The sequence below is a fragment of the Piliocolobus tephrosceles genome, chromosome 2 (assembly GCF_002776525.5).
Source record: "Piliocolobus tephrosceles isolate RC106 chromosome 2, ASM277652v3, whole genome shotgun sequence".
NCBI classification, from domain to species: Eukaryota; Metazoa; Chordata; class Mammalia; order Primates; family Cercopithecidae; genus Piliocolobus; species Piliocolobus tephrosceles.
In genome coordinates this window covers 50,830,671-50,853,835 of record NC_045435.1, presented here as the reverse complement: position 1 = coordinate 50,853,835, position 23,165 = coordinate 50,830,671, and the positions used below count along the sequence as shown (strand labels likewise).

General features: G+C 48.2%; 1 protein-coding gene and 1 non-coding gene across 4 annotated transcripts in view; both read left to right on the top strand.

Moving 5' to 3' along the window:
- Nucleotides 1–23,165, top strand: part of IRAK2 (interleukin 1 receptor associated kinase 2) — a 67,609-nt gene that overhangs the window by 19,338 nt on the left and 25,106 nt on the right. For 2 of the 3 annotated variants that reach the window (XM_031935175.1, XM_031935173.1), the window contains exons 2-6: nucleotides 4,488–4,634; nucleotides 14,113–14,216; nucleotides 17,428–17,622; nucleotides 17,705–17,769; nucleotides 21,449–21,563. In XM_031935175.1, the coding sequence (XP_031791035.1) occupies nucleotides 4,488–4,634; nucleotides 14,113–14,216; nucleotides 17,428–17,622; nucleotides 17,705–17,769; nucleotides 21,449–21,563 (626 nt within the window). The remainder of the gene's footprint in view (nucleotides 1–4,487; nucleotides 4,635–14,112; nucleotides 14,217–17,427; nucleotides 17,623–17,704; nucleotides 17,770–21,448; nucleotides 21,564–23,165) is intronic. The other variant, XM_031935174.1, reaches the window with a different exon arrangement.
- LOC111546995 lies at nucleotides 21,727–21,833 on the top strand. Its single transcript, XR_002732999.1, has one exon. It is a non-coding gene; the product is annotated as a U6 spliceosomal RNA (small nuclear RNA).

Genomic DNA, 23,165 nt, shown 5'->3' with positions numbered 1-23,165 from the left:
TGGAGCCCACAGAGGTCGGCCACAAATGGGTTGGTGGCCTTGATGTTCCTGCCAAGTGTGTTTTGACAGAGAGGCAAAGATTTGTGCTGAACAAAACATTATCCTGAATAGGACATTGGGCTGGGAGCAGTGGCTCACGCCTGTAATCCCAGCACTTTGGGAGGACAAGGTGGGAGGATCACTGGGGCCTAGGAGTTTGAGACCAGGCTGGGCAACATAGTGAGATGCTGTCTCTACAAAAAATTAAAAATTAGCTGGGCGTGATGTTGCCTGTAATCCCAGCTGCATGGGAGGCTAAGTGAGGAGGATAGCTTGAGCTCAGGAGTTTGAGGCTGCAGTGAACTGTGATCACACCACTGCACTCCAGCCTGGGTGACAGAGCAAGATCCTGTCTCAAAAAAAAAAAAAAAAAAAAAAAAAAAAAGGAACAGGACACTGAAGTTAAGTAAGGCTGTGAGTATCGCCCTCATCCCCATTTTACTGATGAGAACAATGAGGCTCAGCCAGGCAGGCCTCAGACAAGGAGAAGGTGCCTCATTTGCTGGGGTCATGGGCGGTGCTGGGTGTAGGTGAGACCTTTAGGGCGGATTTTATACTGTTGCGGGCCTGGCCTCTGCAGGAGGTCACTGTTGGGAAGTGATTTCAGTGAGCCTAGCCGGCCCTGAGCCAGGGGAGCCACTGCTGCCCTTTTGACACAGATGTCACAAGGATGACAAGCCTTTCCAGGAACACAGGACCCACCTGAGGCGGTTTGAGGGGGGAGGGTGGAGGGAGAGAAGCAGTGTTTCCCTGCCAGAGAGGGGAGGCTGGGAAAGATGAGGACTGGGAGTGGTGGGGGGTGGCCTTCTCGGGGACACAGGCAGAGCTTTCATTTCTGTGCACCCTGGGAGCAACAGCTGTGTTTCAGACCCGTGCTTTAATCAGCACTCTTGCCGGCATTGTTCATTGTCATTCTGTACAAGGGACTGGTTTTGTTGTTGTTTGAGACAGAGTCTCGCTCTGTTGCCTAGGCTGGAGTGCAGTGGCGCAATCTTAGCACATTGCAGCCTCTGCCTCCCGGGTTCAAGTGATTCTCCTGCTTCAACCTCCTGAGTAGCTGGGACTACAGGTGTGCACCACCACGCCTGGCTAATTTTTGTATTTTTAGTAGAGACGGGGTTTTGCCATGTTGGCACACAGCTGATCTGCCCGCCTTGGCCTCCCAAAATGCTGGGATTATAGGTGTGAGCCACCGTGCCTGGCCTAGGCACTGTTTGTTCTCCTCCTGGGCCTATGGGATGCCATGAGGCAGACGGTGATCCTCTGATTCCTGCCAGCAAGGCCCTTGTTGGAGAGAAACTGGCTTCTAGACTCTGAGTTTCAGCCACAAAGGTCTTGCCCTGATGGCAGTCGGGATGGGGGGGGGCGGCGTGGCCCATCGAACCACCAAAGTGCCTGTGGAGCCCAGGTCGGGAGAGAAGTGCGTGCCCTCTGGGTGCCCTTCTGTCCGTGGTTCTGGGAGGAGACCCTGCCTTCCTGCCTCAGTGCTGCCTGCCTTCCTGTCTCCCTCGGGCAGGTCTTGTTCCCCACTGAGCCTCAGCTTCCTGACTTGAGATCTCCAGGGTTGTGGGGAGGGGTGCTTGAAGTGAATGTATCAGTACACGACGTGGATATTCGTTGGTGAAAAACAGAAGTGAGGCAGATCTGAATCTCATGAAGGGCTGATTTGTCATCTGCTCACTGGAGCCAGAGAGATCTCCAGGGCAAACGCTACTCACACTAGCTTGGAAGATTCAGTTCTAGTCATTATTTTAGCTAGTTTGCAAACTGATTTTTTAAAAAGAAGTATACTTTACTGTGTAAATAATGCATAATCATTTTGTTGCAAAATTCTATGATACGAATAAATCACAAGGAAAAAACTCCACAATATAAAATCAGGCCAGGCGTGGTGGCTCACGTCTGTAATCCCAGCACTTTGGGAGGCTGAGGCAGGTGGATCACTTGAGGTCAGGAGTTCAAGACCAGCCTGGCCAACATGGTGAAACCCTATCTCTTCTAAAACTACAGAAAAAAAAAAATTAGCTGGATGTGGTGATGGGCGCCTGTAATTCCAGCTACTCAGGTGGCTGAGGCAGGAGAATCGCTTGAACCCAGGAGGCAGAGGTTGCAGTGAGCCAAGATTCCGCCACTGTACTCCAGCCTGGCAACAGAGTCAGACTCTGTCTCAAAAAAAAAAAAAAAAAAAAACATGAAAAGACTCCCATCCTACTCTTCTTATCATCAGTATGTGGACTATTCACGAGACAACCAATATTTTAAGACTAGAAATATCACAGTAATAAAGGTCCTATATTTTGAGCTAAGCAGTGTCTCCATTAGTCTTCATAAAAGTTGTCCAAAGGAGGGCTGGGCACGGTGGCTGAAGCCTGTAATCCCAGCACTTTGGGAGGCCGAGGTGGGCGGATCATGAGGTCAGGAGGTCGAGACCATCCTAGCTAACACGGTGAAACCCCGTCTCTACTAAAAATACAAAAAATTAGCCGGGTGTGGTGGTGGGCGCCTGTAGTCCCAGCTACTCGGAAGGCTGAGGCAGGAGAATGGTGTGAACCCGGGAGGCGGAGCTTGCAGTGAGCCGGGGACTGGTTTCACTGTTGTTGGCTGTTTCACTTGACACAAGTCGTTTCACTTATTTGAGCCTCAATATGCTCAAAAATAAAATGCAGATAAACCTATAAACTACCAGAGATTGTTGTGAAAATTAAATCTGCATGGTGCCATACCAGTGTGGTGCTATGCAAATTTAGGTCTTATTGTTTTAGTTCAAAAGCATGGATTTGACAAGCAAGGTCCCAGGGTAACAACTGGTTTGTTTAGAGAGGCACAGTTCACCAGTTCAAAGAAATGTTGTGGGAGATGTTTTGTCCCAGCCCTACCTGGGACATCTGTTGTGACATCCCTGTGTCACGCTTTATGTCATGCTCCGTGTGACGTCAAGCGAGTCAGCAGCCTTCCCTGGGAATTCAGTGCCCCAGTTTTTGTCATTCTCAAACATGAGTCTATCCCAAACCACCAGAGAATGAGGGCCTTGAATGCAGGGCTATAGAGTCGGGTTTTATCTGGGAGGCAATGGAGAGACAGAAAGATTCAGGCTAAGGAGTGTGGACATTATCTAGGCAATGGGGAGCCCCATAAAGTCTTCAAGCAGGGAAGTGACGAGGCCAGATGTGTACTTTGGGAAGAGGCAGCCTGGCAAGGGTGTGGAGGCTGACTGAGCTGGCGGCAGGGCCCAGCCGGAAGGGATAAGATCAGGGCCCAGTGGAGGAGGGGAGAGGAAGCTGTTCCACAGGGCAGCTCTGAGAAGCAGGCTGGAAGCTGAGGTTGACACACCCTCGAAGCACCTTTGGGGTTTCCCAAGTTGATGTAAAGAGGAAAGGATTACCCTCGAGAAGGCAGGGGAGTTCTTCGGCCAGTCCTGCCTGCCTTTGGCATGTGATCTTAGCAAGTCATTTAACCTGCTCAGGCCTCAGTTTCCTCATCTCTGAACAGGGATGAAAGGCAGAGATGTTGTGAGGATTCATGTCTGTGCAGCTGGGCTTGGGCCCTGTGCAGCCTGTATTCAGTGGCCATAACTGCTGTCTTTTAGGATTCCTATCCTTCAAGTGGGAAGGATGCGTGTGTCTCCACCACATGGAAGGGAGGTTGTAGGACAGCCAGAACTTTGATCCACAGGGGCTGGAGTGGGAACTTAGAGGGATGGTGTCTTTGACACACTCACCTGTTCAGGGAAATGTACAGTCTATAGCGCCCATCCCCATCTCTACTCTCCCTTCCCTCACGACACCCCAGTGGGAGGCAAATGGATGCCATTATCACCTCTGTTTTATATGTGAGGGAAGGGAGACCAAGAGGAAGAAGGTAACTTGTTGGAGGTCACACAGCTGGTTGGGTGGAAGCAGGTGTGTGTGACTCAGCACATCAGAGCTCCACCCTCGCCGGGACTGCCATGTTCAGCCACTACTCTTTTTTTTTTTTTTTTTTTTTTGAGACGGAGTCTTACTCTGTCGCCCAGGGTGGAGTGCAGTGGTGCAATCTCGGCTCACAGCAATCTCCGCCTCCCCGGTTCAAGCGATTCTCCTGCCTCAGCCTCCCAAGTAGCCGAGACTACAGGCGTGTGCCACCATGCCCAACTAATTTTTGTATTTTCATTGAGACGGAGTTTCACCACATTGGCCACGCTGGTCTCGAACTCCTGACTTCAGGCAGTCCCACCCACCTCGGCCTCCCAAAGTGCTGGGATTACAGGTCTAAGCCACTGTGCGTGGCCCACAGCATTTTACAGATGGGGAGTCTGAGGCCAGAAAGGGAAAGCCCCTCCTGCCCTGCAAAACCATGCATTTGTGGCAGAGCCAGAATTAGAAGCCAGGCCTCTGACTTCCAGACCCAGTCTCTCAATGGCTACCCCACTTCATGGAATAGTAATAACTTTCTTTCCACCTTGTTTTCAGGGAAACCAGTTCCTGAAATCAGGTGTCCCATTCCAGCCTTCCCTGACTGTGTGAAGCCAGAAAGGCCTTTGGCAGCTTCTGTAAGAAAGACTGAGGATGAACAGGAAGAGGGGCAGCCTGTGAGGATGGCCACCTTTCCAGGCCCAGGTATTTTAAATTTAACGTTTTTACTTAAAGCACATTTATTTAAGGAAATGAAGATATATCTGTAAGGACATTCAGCTTAGCATATAAGAGCAAAACATTGAGGCTGGGCCTGGTGGCTCATGCCTATAATCCCAGCTCTTTGTGAGGCTGAGGAGGTAGGATGGCTTGAGCCTGGGAGTTTGAGACTAGCCTAGGCAACCTGGTGACACCTTGTCTCTACAAAAAATTTAAAAAAATTTATCCAGGCATGGTGGCATGCACCTGGTAGCCCTAGCTATTTAGGAGGCTGAGGTAGGGGGACTGCTTGAGCCCAGGAGTGCAAGGCTGTGGTGAGCTATGATCACACCACTGCACTCCAGCCTGGGTGACAGAGCGAGACTGTTCCTAAAGAAAGCAAAAATCTGGCAACAACAATGGGGGATGATAAAATTAATGTCAGACAGTCACAATAAAGTACTGTCAACAATGACGTAGACATGGCCGTGCGTGGTGGCTCACGCCTGTAATTCCAGCACTTTGGGAGGCCAAGGCGGGTGGATCACGAGGTCAGGAGATGGAGACCATCCTGGCTAACACAGTGAAACCCCATCTCTACTAAAAATACAAAAAATTAGCCAGGCGTGGTGGCGGTAACCTGTATTCCCAGCTACTCGGGAGGTTGAGGCAGGAGAATGGCGTGTACCTGGGAGGTGGAGCTTGCAGTGAGCCGAGATTGTGCCACCGTACTCCAGCCTGGGTGACAGAGCGAGACTCCATCTCAAAAAAAAAAAAAAAAAAAAAAACACAAAACAATGATGTAGACATGCATATGTACATGGAAGCATACTCATAATATGGGGAGGTAGAAAAGTGGAAAAAAATCAGGTAACAAAACATATAAAACATCTATTACCATTTTTGTGAGCAGAAAATAAATAACTCAGTAATTGGAGGCTTTCTAGTGCCAGACACTATTCCAAGTACTGTACTTCAAAGATATTGACTCATTTAATCTTCGACTAACTATGAATTAGGTATTGTGATTATGCCCATGTTATGGATGAGAAAACTAAAGCACAGAGAGGTTAATCAACCTGGCTGAGGTCATGTACCGCCGGGTACCTGTGTTTCACCCGTGGTCTCCCGAGTCCCCAGCACAGGTTGGCCCTGCGTGCAAGCTCTGGGCCGGATGTCTGACCATTTCTCTGTCCGATCTCCATAGGCCCCAGCCCTCGCAGCCATGCAGTAGGGAATTGAGGGGTGCTTCCTGCCCACCACTTTCCTCCCCTCCATCAGTAAGAGGTCTGCTGAAGCCCAGAGAGGGAGAGCAGTTTGCTTAAGGTCATACCAATAGGTAGTAATGTCTGAGCTGTGTGATTTGAACACTCACGTCCCGAACCCATCGCACTCACTGCTATCCCAAAGCCTTTCAGACCACTTCAGATTTGTCTCCGTCACCTGTGCCCAGGTAAGGGCTCAGGAAAAGTTTCCAACTGACAGAATGGCTCAGCCAGCAGATGACCTCCCTAGGGGAGCTGCTGCTCAGCCCAATCTCTATTCTCACCGCCTCGCCTCTGGAGTCTTGCCTCACTTCCTGTCTCCTGCGGCCTCCTGAGTGGTGAGCCAGAGACCCTAAATCCATGTAATCTCAGTTCACTGGTGCCGTTCCTGAAGCCAGGGGCAGCATCAGCTGAAAGGAACCTGTTTTGTGGGCTTTTGTATTAGACAGACTCATATTTGAATCCCAGTGCTGCTGTTTTGTAGAAGAATTACTTAGCCTTTGTACCTCAGTTTACTCATCTGTAAAATGGGGAGAATAATAGACCCTATTGCATCATGTTGTGGTAAGAAATCCTGCACCTGAGTGTTGCACCATGGAGGTGCTCATTAAATGTTATCTGATATTATGAACATTCCAGACATTCTAGATAGGTTGAATCTAGAAAGTTAATTCTAGGCCAAGGAGTCTGGATTATTTCCTGTAGCTAAATATATATATATATTTAAGTGTAGATCTTTGATCAGCAATGAAAGATAAGGGGAAATGGTCCTGACCAAAGGGAAAATTATAACAAAATAGGGAAATTGTAGGGGCGTGCTGGTCAGGATGGAGGAGGTAATAGGCATAGCAGTTCCTTCTGATATTCCTTATCTAGGTTACTGTAAAGATAAACGTCAAGGCCAGCTGGGTGCGGTGGCTCACGCCTGTAATCCCAGCACTTTGGGAGGCCGAGGCGGGTGGATCACAAGGTCAGGAGATCAAGACCATCCTGGCAAACACGGTGAAACCCCATCTCTATTAAAAATACAAAAAATTAGCCGGATGTGGTGGCACGCACCTGTAGTCCCAGCTACTTGGGAGGCTGAGGCAGGAGGATCATTCAAACCCAGGAGGCGGAGGTTGCAGTGAGCTGCGATCATGCCATTGTACTCCAGCCTGTGCAACAGAGTGAGACTCTGTCTCAAAATAAACATAAAAATAAAAATAAAAATAAAATAAATATCACATGTCTCTGTCAGCCTTTGCTGTTTGCTTTCTTTCCTTTTTTTTTTTGAAATAGGCCTTGCTTTGTTGCCCAGGCTAGATCACAGTGGCACAGTCATAGCTCACCTCAGCCTCAACTCCCCTGGCTGAAGCAATCCTCCCACCTCAGCCTCTCAAGTAGCTGGGACTACAGATGTACATCACCACAGCTGGCTAATTTTTAATTTTTGTAAAGGCGGGGTCTCATTATGTTGCCCGGGCTGGTCTCGAACTCCTGGGATCAAGTGATTCTCCCACCTTGGCCTCCCAAAGTGTTGGGATTACAGGCATGAGCCACTGCACAGGGCCCTATTTACTTTCTTTCTTTTTTTGGCGGGGGGATGGAATCTCTGTCACCCAGGCTAGAGTGCAGTGGCACAATCTCGGCTTATTGCAACCTTTGCCTCCCGGGTTCAAGTGATCCTCCTGCCTCAGCCTCCTGAGTAGCTGGGACTATAGGCCCGCACCACCACGTCTGATTAATTTTTGTATTTTTTGTAAAGATGGGGTTTCGCTGTGTTGCACAGGCTGGTCTTGAACTCATGGGCTCAAGCAATCTGCCCGCCTTGGCCTCCCAAAGTGCTGGGATTACAGGCGTGAGCCACTGCACCCAGTCCCTATTTGCTTTCTTGATGGTACTTGGAGCAAATGTGCCCAGACAGGTCAAGATGATAACTACAATCTGCAGGCAGAGACAGGAAGTTGATTGTCTATCTTTGCCTAAATTGAAAATAAGAAATCATTCATTTCATCAAATCACCCAAAGAGTGTCTTTTGGGAAAACCCCAAGGTTCCACTGAGCCCCAGAGTTCAAACTGATCAATTATTTTGAAGGATTTTGGTAGGAGTGACGGATACTGAGCCCACATCTTGACCTCTGTGATACCCTGGCTCGCCCTTGCAGTAGGTGAGAAGGAAGTGGGAAGAGACATGGAGGAGGAAAATATGTTTGTTTGTTTTGTTTTTTGAGACGGAGTTTCACTCTGTCGCCAGGCTGGAGTGCAGTGGCGCAGTCTCCGCTCACTGCAACCTCTGCCTCCTGGGTTCAAGTGGTGCTCCTGCCTCAGCCTCCTGAGTAGCTGGCACTACAGCTGTGCACCACCATGCCCAGCTAATTTTTTGTATTTTTGTATTTTTTTTTTTTTTGAGATGGAGTCTCGCTCTGTTGCCCAGGCTGGAGTGCAGTGGCCAGATCTCAGCTTACTGCAAGCTCTGCCTCCCGGGTTTACGCCATTCTCCTGCCTCAGCCTCTTGAGTAGCTGGGACTACAGGCGCCCGCCACCTGGCCCGGCTAGTTTTGTTTTGTATTTTTTAGTAGAGACGGGGTTTCACCGTGTTAGCCAGGATGGTCTTGATCTCCTGACCTCGTGATCCGCCCGTCTCGGCCTCCCAAAGTGCTGGGATTACAGGCTTGAGCCACCGTGCCCGGCCATTTTTTGTATTTTTAGTAGAGACGGGGTTTCACCATGTTGACCAGGATGGTCTTGATCTCTTGACCACCTGCCTTGGCCTCCCAAAGTGCTGGGATTACAGGCATTAGCCACCGCGCCTGGCCGAGGAGGAAAATATGTGAGCAGAGGAGCCATGGACAGGCTATGAGCACCTCAGCAAAGGAGTCTTGAAGCTAGAGTTCAGATAAAAGGGTTTTGAGCAGCTGAAATAACTGTCACAAAGCCTTAGCTGTAGGAGAGGCCACTGGCTATCAGTCAGAATCTGTTTACTTACTTTACACACAGTTTCACCAGCGTTGGTAAAATACCAAGTACTGCATGTGTCACAGCCTGACCTTTGTGCTTTATAAACATCAGCTCTTTTTACCTGGACAAGGAACAGACCATTATTACTCTTTTCACATTTGAGAAAGCTCAGAGAAGTGAGGCACGGTTCATCTGAGGTCAGATCTTGAGTAGTGCTGGAGCCAGTGCTTGAGCCGAATTCTGTCTGATACTAATAAAGGAGATGGGGCAGCTGGGGGTAGACCCGCTGCCAGCATCAGGGCAGGACATAGAAGACCCTATGTCAGATACAGTGCCGCTTCTTGGACCTGCAACGACATAGCTTGGCAGGACCAGAGGTGGTGCCTTTTGCTTGAGAAAGCAGGCATATTAGCCTCAGTAGAAAAGCAACAAAAAGGCCAAGGCAGGCGGATCACCTGAGGTCAGGAGTTTGAGACCAGCCTGGCCAACACGGCAAAACCCCATCTCTACTAAAAATATACAAATTAGCTGGGCATAGTCTCAGGCGCCTGTAATCCCAGCTACTCGGGAGGCTGAGGTAGGAGAATCTCTTGACCCTGGGAGGCGGAGGTTGCAGTGAGCCGAGATCATGCCATTGCACTCCAGTCTGGGTGACAGAGAGAGACTCCGTCTCAAAAATAAAAACAAACAAAACAGAACAAAAAAGAAAATAAAAAGAAAGCTTCTGGAAGGATTTCCATAGGAAATGGTTTGTTTTTTAGCTAAGTCCTGCACTTGATCTGGCCTCAGATGAGCTGTACCTCACTCTTGGAAACAAGATTATGTAGACGCCCCAAGCCCCATCCATCACCATCACCCAACAAGTATCCCATCTTGTTCATCTACTCTCCTGCCCCATCTCCCTCCCCTCCCTTAGCCATTATTTTAAAACATTTTTATATGAAAAAATTACAAACATACAAAAGCCAAGAGCATAATGACCCTCCATGTGCCCATCAGCTGGCTTCAGTAATGATCCACCCATGGCCGACTTCTGATGACTTTGTATTGAATCCAGGGAGATTTTCATATCCTTGATGGCAGGAGAATTCCTTCTCATTCTCCTCTCTCTGCCCTTGGACATAAAATGGGGGCCTTTAAAGATTGTGGTTGTGAGTTTCACTTACCACAGATAACTACCCCAGGCATGAGGAGCCCATCAGATTAGATCCCAGAGGAGGGGAGGGCTGGGTAGGGAGAGATGGAGAGTAATGGCTGCTGGGTCCTGTCTGATTTTCCAGACCAGAGTCCATTCATTTTCCCCAAGACCACAGGGATAAATAAACCCAATTAGTATCCCTCAGATGTTGCAGGAGCAGGCCTCAGGGATTCCCCCAAACTGAGAGGCCTGGGGGAGCCTCCTGAGCAAACCCCAGGCATTAAGTCAGATAGGAAACTCATGACTTGTGTGAGGCAAGCTCTGACCTCAGACTCACTGGGCACAGAAGGACCCTGTGTGCAGTGAGAGCCCTGCCCTGTGGCCAGGCATGGCAGCAGGATGGAATTCAAGTTAGTCTGGAGCAGTGGTTCCCAGAGTGTGGGGCCCACACCCGCCGTGGTGCACAGAACCTGGGTATTAGCACAAATATAGATCATGTGTAGAAGAACTAGGGACGTCATGGATATTACTGTTTAACACAAGGCTGAATACATAACACTGGAGTTAAAGTTGGTTGAAAGAAAACCGTCAAGTGACTCATAGTGAGGTGGCACAGACATGGCCAAAAACTTGGAGACTGGATGAACATAACTGCAGTCTGAGGGATGCGGGCCAAGGGTACTGAGCTGAGGCCAAGAGAAGGCAGGGCAAGGGTGGAGGTGGCCATCACAGAGTAGTCTTTCTGCAAGACAGGGGCCCTGTGCTGGCCAGCAGAGGCATGCATTAGTCCAGGTCCTTGGTGAGAGGCAGACATCAAGACAGGATAGGATTTCATCAACAAGATAGGATTTCATTCGAACAAATACTTGCAAGAAAATGGAGAGGGAGCCGGGCAAGGCTGGGAGAGCCTTGGGACCACAGTGTGCCATTTCCGAGGAAGGCTGGGTGAGCACTTGCTGTCCTGCATTCAGTCTAAGGCAGACTCTCCAGGGTGTCCGTTGGCCATCACAGTCCTGTCTGCCTAGTGTACCCTCTGCACACAGTGCCTGGGGAACAGCCCCTGGGAAGCATGGTCGGGATGCAGATGCAGGGACTGACTGGAGCCAGTCACAGCCAGGCCCGCAGACAGCCAAGCTCCCAGCAGCTGGGGATCTCCAGCTCGCACTCTCCTGGCTGCTAGACTCACACAGCAGCAGGGCGAAGATCCCAGGAATGAGGCTGAGGGCAACCCCTTGACAGGCTCCAGACCTTTTCTCAGGTGATTTCATTTTATCAGCTATCTGTGTGGGTTAATTGTTTAACCAGGCTGATTTTATGTTCAGTCTCGTGAAATAAATTTTTGTTTTTTGAGACCAAGTCTCGCTCTGTTGCCCAGGCTAGAGTGCAGTGGTATGATCTCGGCTCACTGCAACCTCTGCCTCCCAGGTTTAAGCGATTCTTGTGCCTCAGCCTCCCGAGTAGCTGGGAATACAGGCATGCGCCACCATGCCCGGCTAATTTTTGTATTTTTAGTAGAGACAGGGTTTTACCATGTTGGCCAGACTGGTCTCGAACTCCTGACCTCAGGTGATCCACCTGCCTCAGCCTCCCAAAGCACTGGGATTACAGGTGTGAGCCACTGTGCCCGGCCAAAATAATTTTTTTTTTTTGAGATGGAGTCTCGCTCTGTCGCCCAGGCTGGAGTGCAATGGCACATCTCGGCTCATGGCAACCTCTGCCTCCCTGGTTCAAGCAATTCTCCTGCCTTAGCCTCCCAAGTAGCTGGGATTACAGGCACCTGCCATCATGCCAGGCTAATTTTTATATTTTTGTAGAGATGGGATTTCACCATGTTGGCCAGGCTGGTCTTGAACTCCTAACCTCAGGTGATCCACCTGCCTTGGCCTCCCAAAGTGCTGGGATTACAAGCCTGAGGCACCGTGCCCAGCCCAAAATAGATTTTTTAATAGCCAAAGTTCCAGATGAATCACTCCTTTCCTGATGTTGTAAGCCACAAATACCTGAAGCAGGTAGATTTATCCAGTAATCTTGGAGTCAAGCCCAGGTTCCTTTGGAAGGGTCAGGTCCCCAGTTACTCAGAAGCTGTCCTTGCCATGGGGCTCCCTGGGTATTTCCAGATGATGATGTTTGAAGTCTCTGGCCTCTGGCCGAGTCCTGCTTCTGTGCGGACGAGCCACCATGGCTCACCTCACCCCCAGTCTGTGCCTCTGCTCACCCAGGAGACCCCCCGACCAGATGGCCTCATTAGTCTTCAGATTAATCTTCACGTGGGGCCTAGTGAAGAAATTTCACCCTCTTTAACCTCATGTTTAAGTGACCCTAAACTACTTATCAAACCTTCTGTCTTGTGAATCTTGTTCACTCACTAAGGGATTAAGGGCACAGGCGCAGCCGAACGTGGTGGCTCACACCTATAATCCCAGCACTTTGAGAGGCCGAGGCAAGTGGATCACTTGAGGTTAGGAGTTCAAGACCAGCCTGGCCAACATGGTGAAACCCTGTCTCTAATAAAAATACAAAAATTAGCCGGCATCATGGCACATGCCTGTAGTCCCAGCTACTTGGGAGGCTGAGGCAGGAGAATCACTTGAACCCAGGAGGTGGAGGTTGCAGTGAGCTGAGATAGTGCTACTGCACTCCAGCCTGGGCAACAGAGTGAGATTCTGTTAAAAAAAAAAAAAAAAAGATCATAGACGCTGGAACCACTGACTGTGTGCACTTGGAAAAGTTACTTAACCTCTCCATGCCTCATTTCACCATCTGCAAAGAGGCAATGAAAATGGTGCAGTGGTACCTTATCTCCTGATTGGCATGAGGATTGGATGAGTTAATGCACTGAAAGGATTTTTTTTTTTTTTTGAGACAGGGTCTCATTCTGTTTCCTAGGCTGGAGTGCAGTGTTGTGATCATGGCTCACTATAGCCTTGACCTCTTGGGCACAAGTGATCCTCAGCCTCCCAAGTAGCAGGGACCACAGGTGTACGCCACCATATCTGGCTATTTAAAAACATTTTTTTGTAGGGCCAGGCACAGTGGCTCAAGCCTGTAATCCCAGCACTTTGGGAGGCCGAGACGGGTGGATCACAAGGTCAGGAGATTGAGACCATCCTGGCTAACACAGTGAAACCCCGTCTCCACTAAAAATACAAAAAATTAGCCGGGCGTGGTGGTGGGCACCTGTAGTCCCATCTACTTGGGAGGCTGAGGCAGGAGAATGGCATGAACCTGGGAGGCGGAGCTTGCAGTGAGCCGAGATCACACCACTGCACTCCAGCCTGGGCGACAGAGTGAGACTCCGTCTCAAAAAAAAAAAAAAGAAAAAAGAAAAACAAATCTTTTGCAGAAACAGGATCTTGTCATGTTGCCCAAGCTGATCTCAAACTCCTGGGCTGAAGCAATCCTCCTGCCTCAGCCTTCCAAAGTGCTGGGATTACAGACGTGAAGTATTTAGAACAGTGCCTGGCATGATGTTTGCTAATTCGTGTACCTAGATATTAACTTACTACAGCCCTGGGGCCTTCTACTGGCCCACCTCTGCATGGGCTGGTTCCACTGCCCCATATCTGCTTATTGAAAACGTTTCTCCATCTTTCAAGCCCAGGTCAGGTGCCCCTTCCTCTGTGAATCTTCCTCATCTCCCAGCCTGTTATGGTCTCTCCTCCCTCTGACCTCGCTTTCCCGTGGGATGTATCCTCGGAGGACGGTTATTGCATCCCTGCCACGGTGGAGGTTTCTGGAAGCCAGGCTCGGTAGCTAGTTCACCTCTGTGTCTTTTTCTGCTCTTTGAGTAGGAGGTGAGATAGTCCAGGGCCTAGAAGTCAAACGGATTTCTGTCTGAGTTTAGGCTCTACCGTCTACAGGCTGGGTGGTCCTGAGCACTGCATCTACCTCCGGTGCCTTCGTGTCTCCACTTGTCAACTGGGATGATAAATAGGCCCCAGGTCGTAGGGGAGTCAGAGGCTTATCCTGAGGTGATGCTTGAGGAGTGTGTTGGCCGGCACATGGTGGGTGTCAGGAAGTGGCAGCAACAAGTGTTTGGGGAGTGAACAGGAGACTGGCATGGTTGGAGGACTAGACCAGGATCCCTCCTGTCTTCCTCCCCCAGGCTGCATCCTGACCCGCGCAATCCCTCCTTTCCAGGGTCCTCTCCAGCCAGAGCCCACCAACAGGCCTTTCTCCAGCCTCCTGAAGAAGATGCTCCTCATTCCTTGAGAACCAACCTCCCCACTTCTTCTGATTCAAAGGTAAATCCACCCCTCAGCTGCAGCCCCCAAGCCATGTCTCCCAGTATGTAGTTCCCTCTCTAAAATGCAATTTCTCTACCCCTTAAGACCAATTTAAGGGTGGGGAGGAGAAGGGAAATTGCCATCGAATTACCCCTAGCTTCTAAGACTGTAAGTAGAGGAGGTCAATAATAGTGGAGAGAGGGAGGGAGGGCACTTCAGTGAGTACACTTCTTGTTTTTTAATTTATTATTATTTTTGAGACAGAGTCTCACTGTGCCGCCCAGGCTGGAGTGTGGTGGCGTGATCTCAGGTCACTGCAACCTCCACTTCCCGGGTTCAAGTGATTCTCCTGCCTCAGCCTCCCAAGTAGCTGGGATTACAGGTGCATGTCACCACACTCAGCTAATTTTAGTAGATTTCTCTACTAAAAAATTGTATTTTTAGTAGAGAAGGGGTCTTACCATGTTGGCCAGGCTGGTCTCGAACTCCTGACCTCAGGTGATCCACCCGCCTCAGCCTCCCAAAGTGCTTGGATTACAGATGTGAGCCACCACACCTAGCTATTATTTTATTTTATTTTTGACCTGTAGTCCCAGCTACTTGGGAGGCTGAGGCAGGAGGATGGCTTCAGCCCAGGAGGCAGAAGTTGCAGTGAGCCATGATCCTCCCACCACACTCCACCCTGGGTGACAGAGTGAGACCCTGTCTCAAAAGAAAAAAAAAAAATTATGACCATATTGGTATGAAGATAAATAAAATCCAAGCTGGATTAAAAATGAGGACATTTCTTTGACTCTAAAAGTTCATTTATTTTCTTCTGATTTGAAAATAAAATGTTTTGATGACCCCTAAAAGTATTGTGAGTCTGAGACCCTTTGCATCCAGTGCCTGGGGGAGAAGCCAGCTTTGCATGAGTGTGGTTAATGAAGCTCTTTCATGTCCCAGGTGTGGTGTCACATGCCTGTAGTCCTGGCTACTCGGGAGGCTGAGGTGGGAGGATCGCTTGAGCCAAGGAGTTGGAGACCAGCCTAGGCAACATAGGGAGGCCCCATCTCTAAATTAATAAATAGATCAGTCTTCTATGAAGGATAATCCCAACACTTTGGGAGGTTTGGGAGGTTGGGATGGGAGGATCACTTGAGCCCAGGAGTTTGAGACCAACCTGGGCAACAGTGTGAGATCCTGTCTCTACAAAGTAAAGTTTTTTTTTGTTTTTTTGAGGAGTCTTGCTTTGTCACCTAAGCTGGAGTGCAGTGGCACGATCTTGGTCACTGCAATCTCTGCCTCTCAGGTTCAAGCTATTCTCCTGCCTCAGCCTCCCAAGTAGCTGGGATTACATGCACATGCCAGCACGTTTGGCTAATTTTTTGGTAATTTTAGTGGAGACAGGGTTTTGCCATGTTGGCCAGGCTGGTCTTGAACTCCTGGCCTCATGTGATTCGCCCACCTCAGCATCCCAAAGTGCTGGGATTACAGGCATGAGCCACTGTGCCTGGCCAAAAAGTTTTTTTGAGACAGAGTCACCCTCTGTTGCCTAGGCTATCTCGGCTCACTGAAACCTCTGGTTCCCCAGTTTAAGCGATTCTCCTGCTTCAGCCTCCCGAGTATCTGGGATTATAGGCGTGTGCCACCACGCCTGGCTAATTTTTGTATTTTTAATAGAGAACAGGGTTTCACCATGTTGCCCAGGCTGGTCTTGAACTCCTGGCCTCAGATGATCCGCCTGCCTTCGCCTCCCACAATGGTGAGATTACAAGCGTGAACCACTGTGCCTGGACTCTACAAAAAGTTAAAAAATTAGCCAGGCGTGGTGGCACACACCTGTAGTCCCAGCTACTTGGGGACACTGAGATGAAAGGATTCCTCGAGCCTGGGAGGTTGAGGCTGTGGTGAGCTGACATCATGCCACTGCACTCCAGCCTTGGTGTCAAAGTGAGACCCTGTCTCAAAAAGAAATCAAAACTATGTGTGTGGCATGATACCAGTTTTGTTAAATAAATCCTAATATATCTAATAGGCTGGAAATACACCAACTTTAATAGCAGTTAAATGGATAATGGGGTTATGGATACTAATTTTCAAAAACTGTTAAGAGCATATGCAACTTTAAAAAATTTAAATTTAGGCCGGGCACGGTGCCTCGTGCCTGTAATCCCAGCACTTTGGGAGGTAGAGTCGGGTGGATCACGAGATAAGGAGATGGAGACCATCCTAGCTAACATGGTGAAACCCCATCTCTACTAAAAAAAATAGAAGAAATTAGTCGGACGTGGTGGTGGGTACCTGTAGTCCTAGCTACTCGGGAGGCTGAGGCAGGAGAATGGCTTGAACCCCGGAGGCGGAGCTTGCAGTGAGCCAAGATTGCACCACTGCACTCCAGCCTGAGCGACAGTGCAAGCCTCTGTCTCAAAAAAAAAATTTTTTTAAAAATTTCCGTACATCTGTTTTAAAGAGAGAAGTTATTAAAAAGGGAAGCAGAACTTCTCTTTATAGGCTTATGTACACATGCAGTCTCTGGAATTCTGTTTAGAGCAGGCTTGTCTTGCTTGCCCACGGGTCGGGTGCAGCCCAGGATGGCTTTGAATGTGGCCCAACACAAATTTGTAAAGTTTCTTAAAACATTATGAGTTTCTTTTTGCAATTTTTTTTAAAGCTCATCAGCTATCATTAGTATTGGTGTATTTTATGTGTGGCCCAAGACAATTCTTCTTCTTCCAGCATGGTCTAGGCAAGCCAGAAATTGGACACCCCTGGTTTGGTTATAGGAACCTGTATCCTACTTCCCAGGAGTCTGGAACCCCATTATCCATGCTGTGTATTGGACCAAGAGTGCTGAGCTTGGCCACTGACCAGCTGTGTGACCTCACTTCAGCGGTTTTATTTCCTCAGTGCTCACTTTTGTAAACTGAAATAAAGGAAACATCAACCATGTGCCAGGAATATTCACATCTTAGTCTTCAAAATTACTCTTCAGAGTACTATTGTTACCTTCATTTTTGCTGATGGAAAAAATTGAGGCTCAGAGAGGTTAAGTAGCTCACCTAAGGTCACAGAGCAAGATACAGATGGAGCTGGGATTTGACCTTGGGTCTCTCCATGTCCTTTTTACAGTTTCCGTTGGATAAGATGATCCCCTCACTCCTTCAGCTCTGTTGTTCCAAGGTCCCTTGAGGTAGCAGAGAAAACAAGACTCCATAGTAATCTCCATCTCTTCTCTCTGGGTGTCCAGGACTTCAGCACCTCCATTCCTAAGCAGGAAAAACTTTTGAGCTTGGCTGGAGACAGCCTTTTCTGGAGTGAGGCAGATGTGGTCCAGGCAACTGATGACTTCAGTCAAAACCACAAAATCAGCCAAGGGACCTTTGCTGACGTCTACAGAGGGCACAGGCACGGGACGCCATTCGTCTTCAAGAAGCTCAGAGAGGTGAGCGCTTCTTGGTTTCTAGTTGGGGTGGAAGCTGCAGGGGTCGGGCGGGATCTTCATGCTCTGATTTCTTTCTCCACAGACAGCCTGTTCAAGTCCAGGATCAATTGAAAGATTCTTCCAGGCAGAGCTGCAGATTTGTCTTAGGTAAGCCTCCCCTTTGGAAAATCCTTTGTTTAGTAATGATGATAGCTAACCTTTATATAGTGCTTCCTGTGTGCCAGGCATGTCATTTAGTCCTTACAAGAACCCTATAAATGTAGCTGCTATTATCACATTATTTTACAGATGGGTAAATTGAGGCACAGAGGGGTTAAATGTCTCATCCAAGGTCACACAGCTAATGAGCGGCAGAGCCAGGATTTGGATCTACCTGGTTTGGCTCCAGAGTCCATTCTTCTCCTGTGTAGCAATTCTATGTCTAGATTAGAATTATAAAGGAACCTTGGCTTACTCCAACTCCTTCCTTCCACATGGGAATAAATCTGCTTCTCTCCTTTTTTTTTCTTTCTTTGTTTTTTTTTTTTTTTTTTTTTTTGAGACAGAGTCTTGCTCTGTCTCCCAGGCTGGAGTGCAGTGGCGTGATCTCAGCTCACTGCAACCTCTGCCTACCAGGTTCAGGTGACTCTAGAGCCTTAACCTCCTGAGTAGCTGGGATTATCGGCATGCACCACCACGCCCAGCTAATTTTTGTATTTTTAGTAGAGACGGGGTTTTGCCATGTTGGCCAGGATGGTCTCAAACTCCTGACCTCCTCAAGTGGTCTTTCCACTCTGGTCTCCACTCTGGATTACAGGTGTGAGCCACCGTGCCTGGCTTTTTTTTTCTTTTTTAAGAGATGCAGTCTTGCTCTATTGCCTAGGCTAGAATGGCCTTGGAATGATCGTAGATCACTGCAGCTTTGAACTCCTGGGCTTGTGATCCTCCCACCTCAGCCTCTGAGAAGCTGGGACTATCGGTGTGCACCCAGTTCATTTTTTGCTTCTTCTTCTTCTTCTTTTTTTTTTTAGAGATGGGGTCTTGCTATGTTGACCAGGCTGGTGGGCTCAAGTGATCCTCCTGCCTCAACCTCCCAAAATGCTGGGATTATAGGTGTGAGCCATTGTGCCCGGCCATGTGTGTGCTTTTTTTAAAAAAAATTATTTTTCATCCGAAACACTTGTGCCTTATATTGTAGGGTATTTTAAGAAATAAAGAAAATTGAGTATCTGTTCATTCTGGAACCAGTGTTAAAAAATAAAGAAAATTAGCTGCGCGCAGTGGCTCATGCCTGTAATCACAGCACTTTGGGAGGCTGAGGCGGGCGGATCACCTGAGGTCAGGAGTTTGAGACCAGCCTGACCAACATGGAGAAACCCCGTCTCTACTGAAAGTACAAAATTACCTGGGCGTGGTGGCGGGCATCTGTAATCCTAGATACTAGGGAGGCCGAGGCAGAAGAATCGCTTGAACCTGGGAGGCGGAGGTTGTGGTGAGCCGAAATCGTGCCATTGCATTCCAGCCTGGGCAACAAGAGCGAAACTCCATCTCAAAAAATAAATAAATAAATAAAATTAAAAGAAATAATAAAGAAAATTGACCAGCTATGGTGGTTCGTACCTGTAATCCCAGAACTTTGATGCCGAGGCAAGAGGATTGCTTGAGCCAAGTAGTTTGAGACTAGCTTGGGCAACATAGCGATACCCTGTCTCAACTGAAAAAAAAATATATATATAAAAACATTTTTTTGGCTGGGCATGGTGGCTCACACCTATAATCCCAGCACTTTGGGAGGCTGAGGTGAATGGGTCACTTAAGCCCAGGAGTTCAAGATCAGCCTGGGCAACATGGCAAAACCCCATCTCTACAAAAAATACAAAAATTAGCTGGGTGTGGTGGTGCGTGCCTGCAGTCCCAGCTACTCGGGAGGCTGAGGTGGGAGGATCACTTGAGCCCAGGAGGCAGAGTTCGCAGTGAGCCGAGGTTACGACACTACATTCCAGCCTGGGCAACAAAGTGAGTCTCTGTCTCAAAAATAAATAAAGGCCGGGCATGGTGGCTCACACCTGTAATGCCAGCACTTTGGGAGGCCGAGGTGGGCAGATCAGTTGAGGTCATTTTGAGACCAGCCTGGCCAACATGGCAAAACCTCATGTCTATCATACAAACATCAGCCTGGCGTGTAGGCACGCACCTATAGTCCCAGCTACTCAGGAGGCTGAGGAATGAGAATCACTTGAGCCCAGGAAGTGAAGGTTGCAGTGAGCCCAGATCGCACCACTGCACTCCAGCCTGGGCAACAAAGTGAGACTCTGTCTCAAAAAAAAAAAAAAAAAAAAAAAAAAAATTAATTATTTAAACAGTAAAAATTTAAACATAAAGAAAATTATAAATAAGAAAACAGAAACTATTTTTCACAGCACCTATAAATAAGCACTACTGTTTTAATATTTTGATATATTTTCTTTTTTAATTGTTAAAACTTTTTTTGTAGAGACAGGATCTCGCTATGTTGCCCAGGCTGGTTTTGAACTCCCTGGCTCAAGGGACCCTCCTGCTTTGGCCTCTGAAGTGTTGGGATTTTAGATGTGAGCCATTGTGCCGGGCCCATATTTCAATATGTTTTCTTTAATGCTTTCTCTATACATACATGTATATGAATATTCACATGTGTACATACACACACACACATAGATACACACACACACATCTAATAAAAACTAGAAGTATGATTCCCTTTCCACTTTGGCTTAGTGCTTTCACGGAGTCAGCAGTCACTCCTTCATTCATCAATTCAGAAAATGTGATTAGTCAAGCCCTTTTCTAGGCTCTAGGGAGTGTAGGCCAGAAGCATACAGAGCCCCTGCCTTGGGGAAGTTTATGGTCCAGTGGGGAGACATGTAAATAACTCGAATGAGTATGCAAAAGCGAGTAATAGGTTGGCTTGCGGGAAGCAGAGAAGGGCGGAGAGATACGGCAGGAGGCCATTTACAATAGTCTTGGGGAGGTTGAATCAGAGCCTGACCCAATCCAAGTGACCCAAGGCAGAGGAGAGAGGAATGAAGGGACATTTTAAAAGTTATTTGTGGCAATGAATGGTGACTGATTTGATATGGGAGATAAGAAGGTTGCTAGGAAACTGGGTGGGTGGTGATGTGCCTTTCTGGGATAATAAATATGGGTGAAGAAGCAGGTTTGGGACTTGTTGAGGCTAGGATGATGTTGACCTGAGCATCAGGATGCAAGCTGACATTCAGGTCTGGAACTTAGGATGGGGCTGGCGATAAGAGATTTGGGAATGTTCCCTATAGCAATGGGAGGTTCTTGGAGGAACAACATGCTAAACAAGATAAGGAGTCCAGCTGGCAGAAAGAGGAAGGCAAAGGAGGGGGGGGGTCTTAGTGAAAAGGGCCAGGAAAGAGTGGTGAGAGACGTAGGAGGAGAGTCAGGAGGGAATGGTGACTGAGAACCAGCAGAAGAGGATTTCAGGAAAGAACCCCATTCCTAGAGTCAGGCAGTTGTGGGATCTGGTCCTGGCTTTACCGCTTGCTAGTTTCTGACCTTGGGCAAGTCCCTTAACCTCTCAGTCTCTGTTTCTGGAGATGGGGCAGTTGAGGTGTCATGTGCTGCAGAGCAGTAAAGCAGGGTGAGGACCGCCACACTCCTTGAAGGCAGGCAGTTTTCATCTTTCCACTCTGGGGCCAGGCCCTTAGGGGTCAGAGCATGTGGTACCTGGGAGGTTACTGGTGGTGTTGGAGGAGGAGAAGGCAGAAGAGGGGTGGGACATCAAGCAGTAGATCATTCTTTCCGTCTGACTCCTCACCCCTGCACTGATGTCCGATTCCAGATGCTGCCACCCCAATGTCTTACCTGTGCTGGGCTTCTGTGCTGCAAGACAGTTTCACAGCTTCATCTACCCCTACATGGCAAATGGTTCCCTACAGGACAGACTGCAGGGTCAGGTAAGGGACTGGGTCATGGTTAGAGAATGGGACCAGGCTGCACCCAGCCGTGGGGTCAAGGGTTAAGGACTTACAGAAGTTCAGAGGGGAGAGGGGCCATCTAGGTGAGACCAGGGAGACTTCAAGGAGAGAAGTGGGGCCAGGATACATAAAGTCTGGTTAAGTGCTCACTTTGGCAGCACGTGTACCAAAATTGGAACGATATAGAGGAGATCAGCATGGCTCCTGAATGAGGATGACAAAATATGAAAAGGAAAAAGAAAAGCACAAAAAGATCTGATTAAACATCTTCAGGAAAAATCTATAAAAAAAATTTGATGAGAGGCATTTCATTCAAATCAAGAGCATGACAAAGGTATCTCATAGAACGAACTTCGTTCATCGTGGTTCTGGAGGTGTTAGCCAATGCAGTAGGACAAGAAAAAGAATTAAGAGGTAAAGAGTATGGAAAAGTGGAGGTGAATTTTTGTTATAAAATGTTCTAATATATACCTATTTGCTTGTGTGTTTATGGAATATCTCTGGAAAGATACACAAGAAGCTGGTTCACTGGCTACTGCTAGGGAGGAGAACTAGGTGATTGGGGCCCAGGATAAGAAGCAATCTTACTATTAGAGTATTACATCATGTGAAGGTAATCCTTAATAAAAATTACAGTGTTTTAAAACAGGCTTCTGCTTATCGTATCCTCAAATAGAGGGGAAAGTTATTCCATAACAGAATTATTGCTTCCCATGGCAGGGACCAGACAAAGCAGTTATTCATGGCATACTAATGATCATTAGCTTTTCTGGACACTCACTGTGTGCAGGTTGCTTTGATAAGGGTTTTACACAGGTCATCTCCTCCAGGCTGTGCCACAACCAAAGCACTTTCTTGTCCCATTTTTCAAAAGAGGAATCTCTGACACATAGAGACAAAGTGAGTTGCCCAAAGGAACATAGGAGACAAGTGTCAGGCCAGAGCTTACATTGGGTTCGTCTGGCTCTAGGTTTGAGAGTTTTTTAGAAGAAATTAGCAGGGGCTGTCTAGGCCAGTTCTTAGTGGATGTGGGTCCTACTCCAGGGCTTCAAAAATAGGTGATGAGGCTGGGCACAGTGGCTCACTCTTGTAATCCCAGCACTTTGGGAAGCTGAGGCAGGTGGATCACTTGAGGTCAGAAGTTTGAGACCAGCCTGACCAATATGGTGAAATCCTGTCTCTACTAAAAATATAAGAATTAGTCAGGCATAGTGGCATGTGCCTGTGTACCAGCTACTCAGGAGGCTGAGACAGGAGAATCACTTGAACCCGGGAGGCAGAGGTTGCAGTGAGCTGAGATTGTGCCACTGCACTCCAGCCTGGGTGACAAAGTGAGACTCTGTCTCAAAAAAAGTGATGGTTTAGCCTGGGAGAGTCAGTCTTAGAACAACAGTAGGAGCAAATGAGAGGCTTTAGCCCACCCCACAATCCCCATCAGCCCTGGTGAAGTTTCCCCTAATACAGATAAAATCAGCGTAAGGCCCAGGTGCTTGACTCTCAAACACAAGCTCCCTAGCTCCTCTCCCAACCAGCCTCTTTTAGAGAGAAATTCCAGAGCAGCCACTATAATAGACATGATGA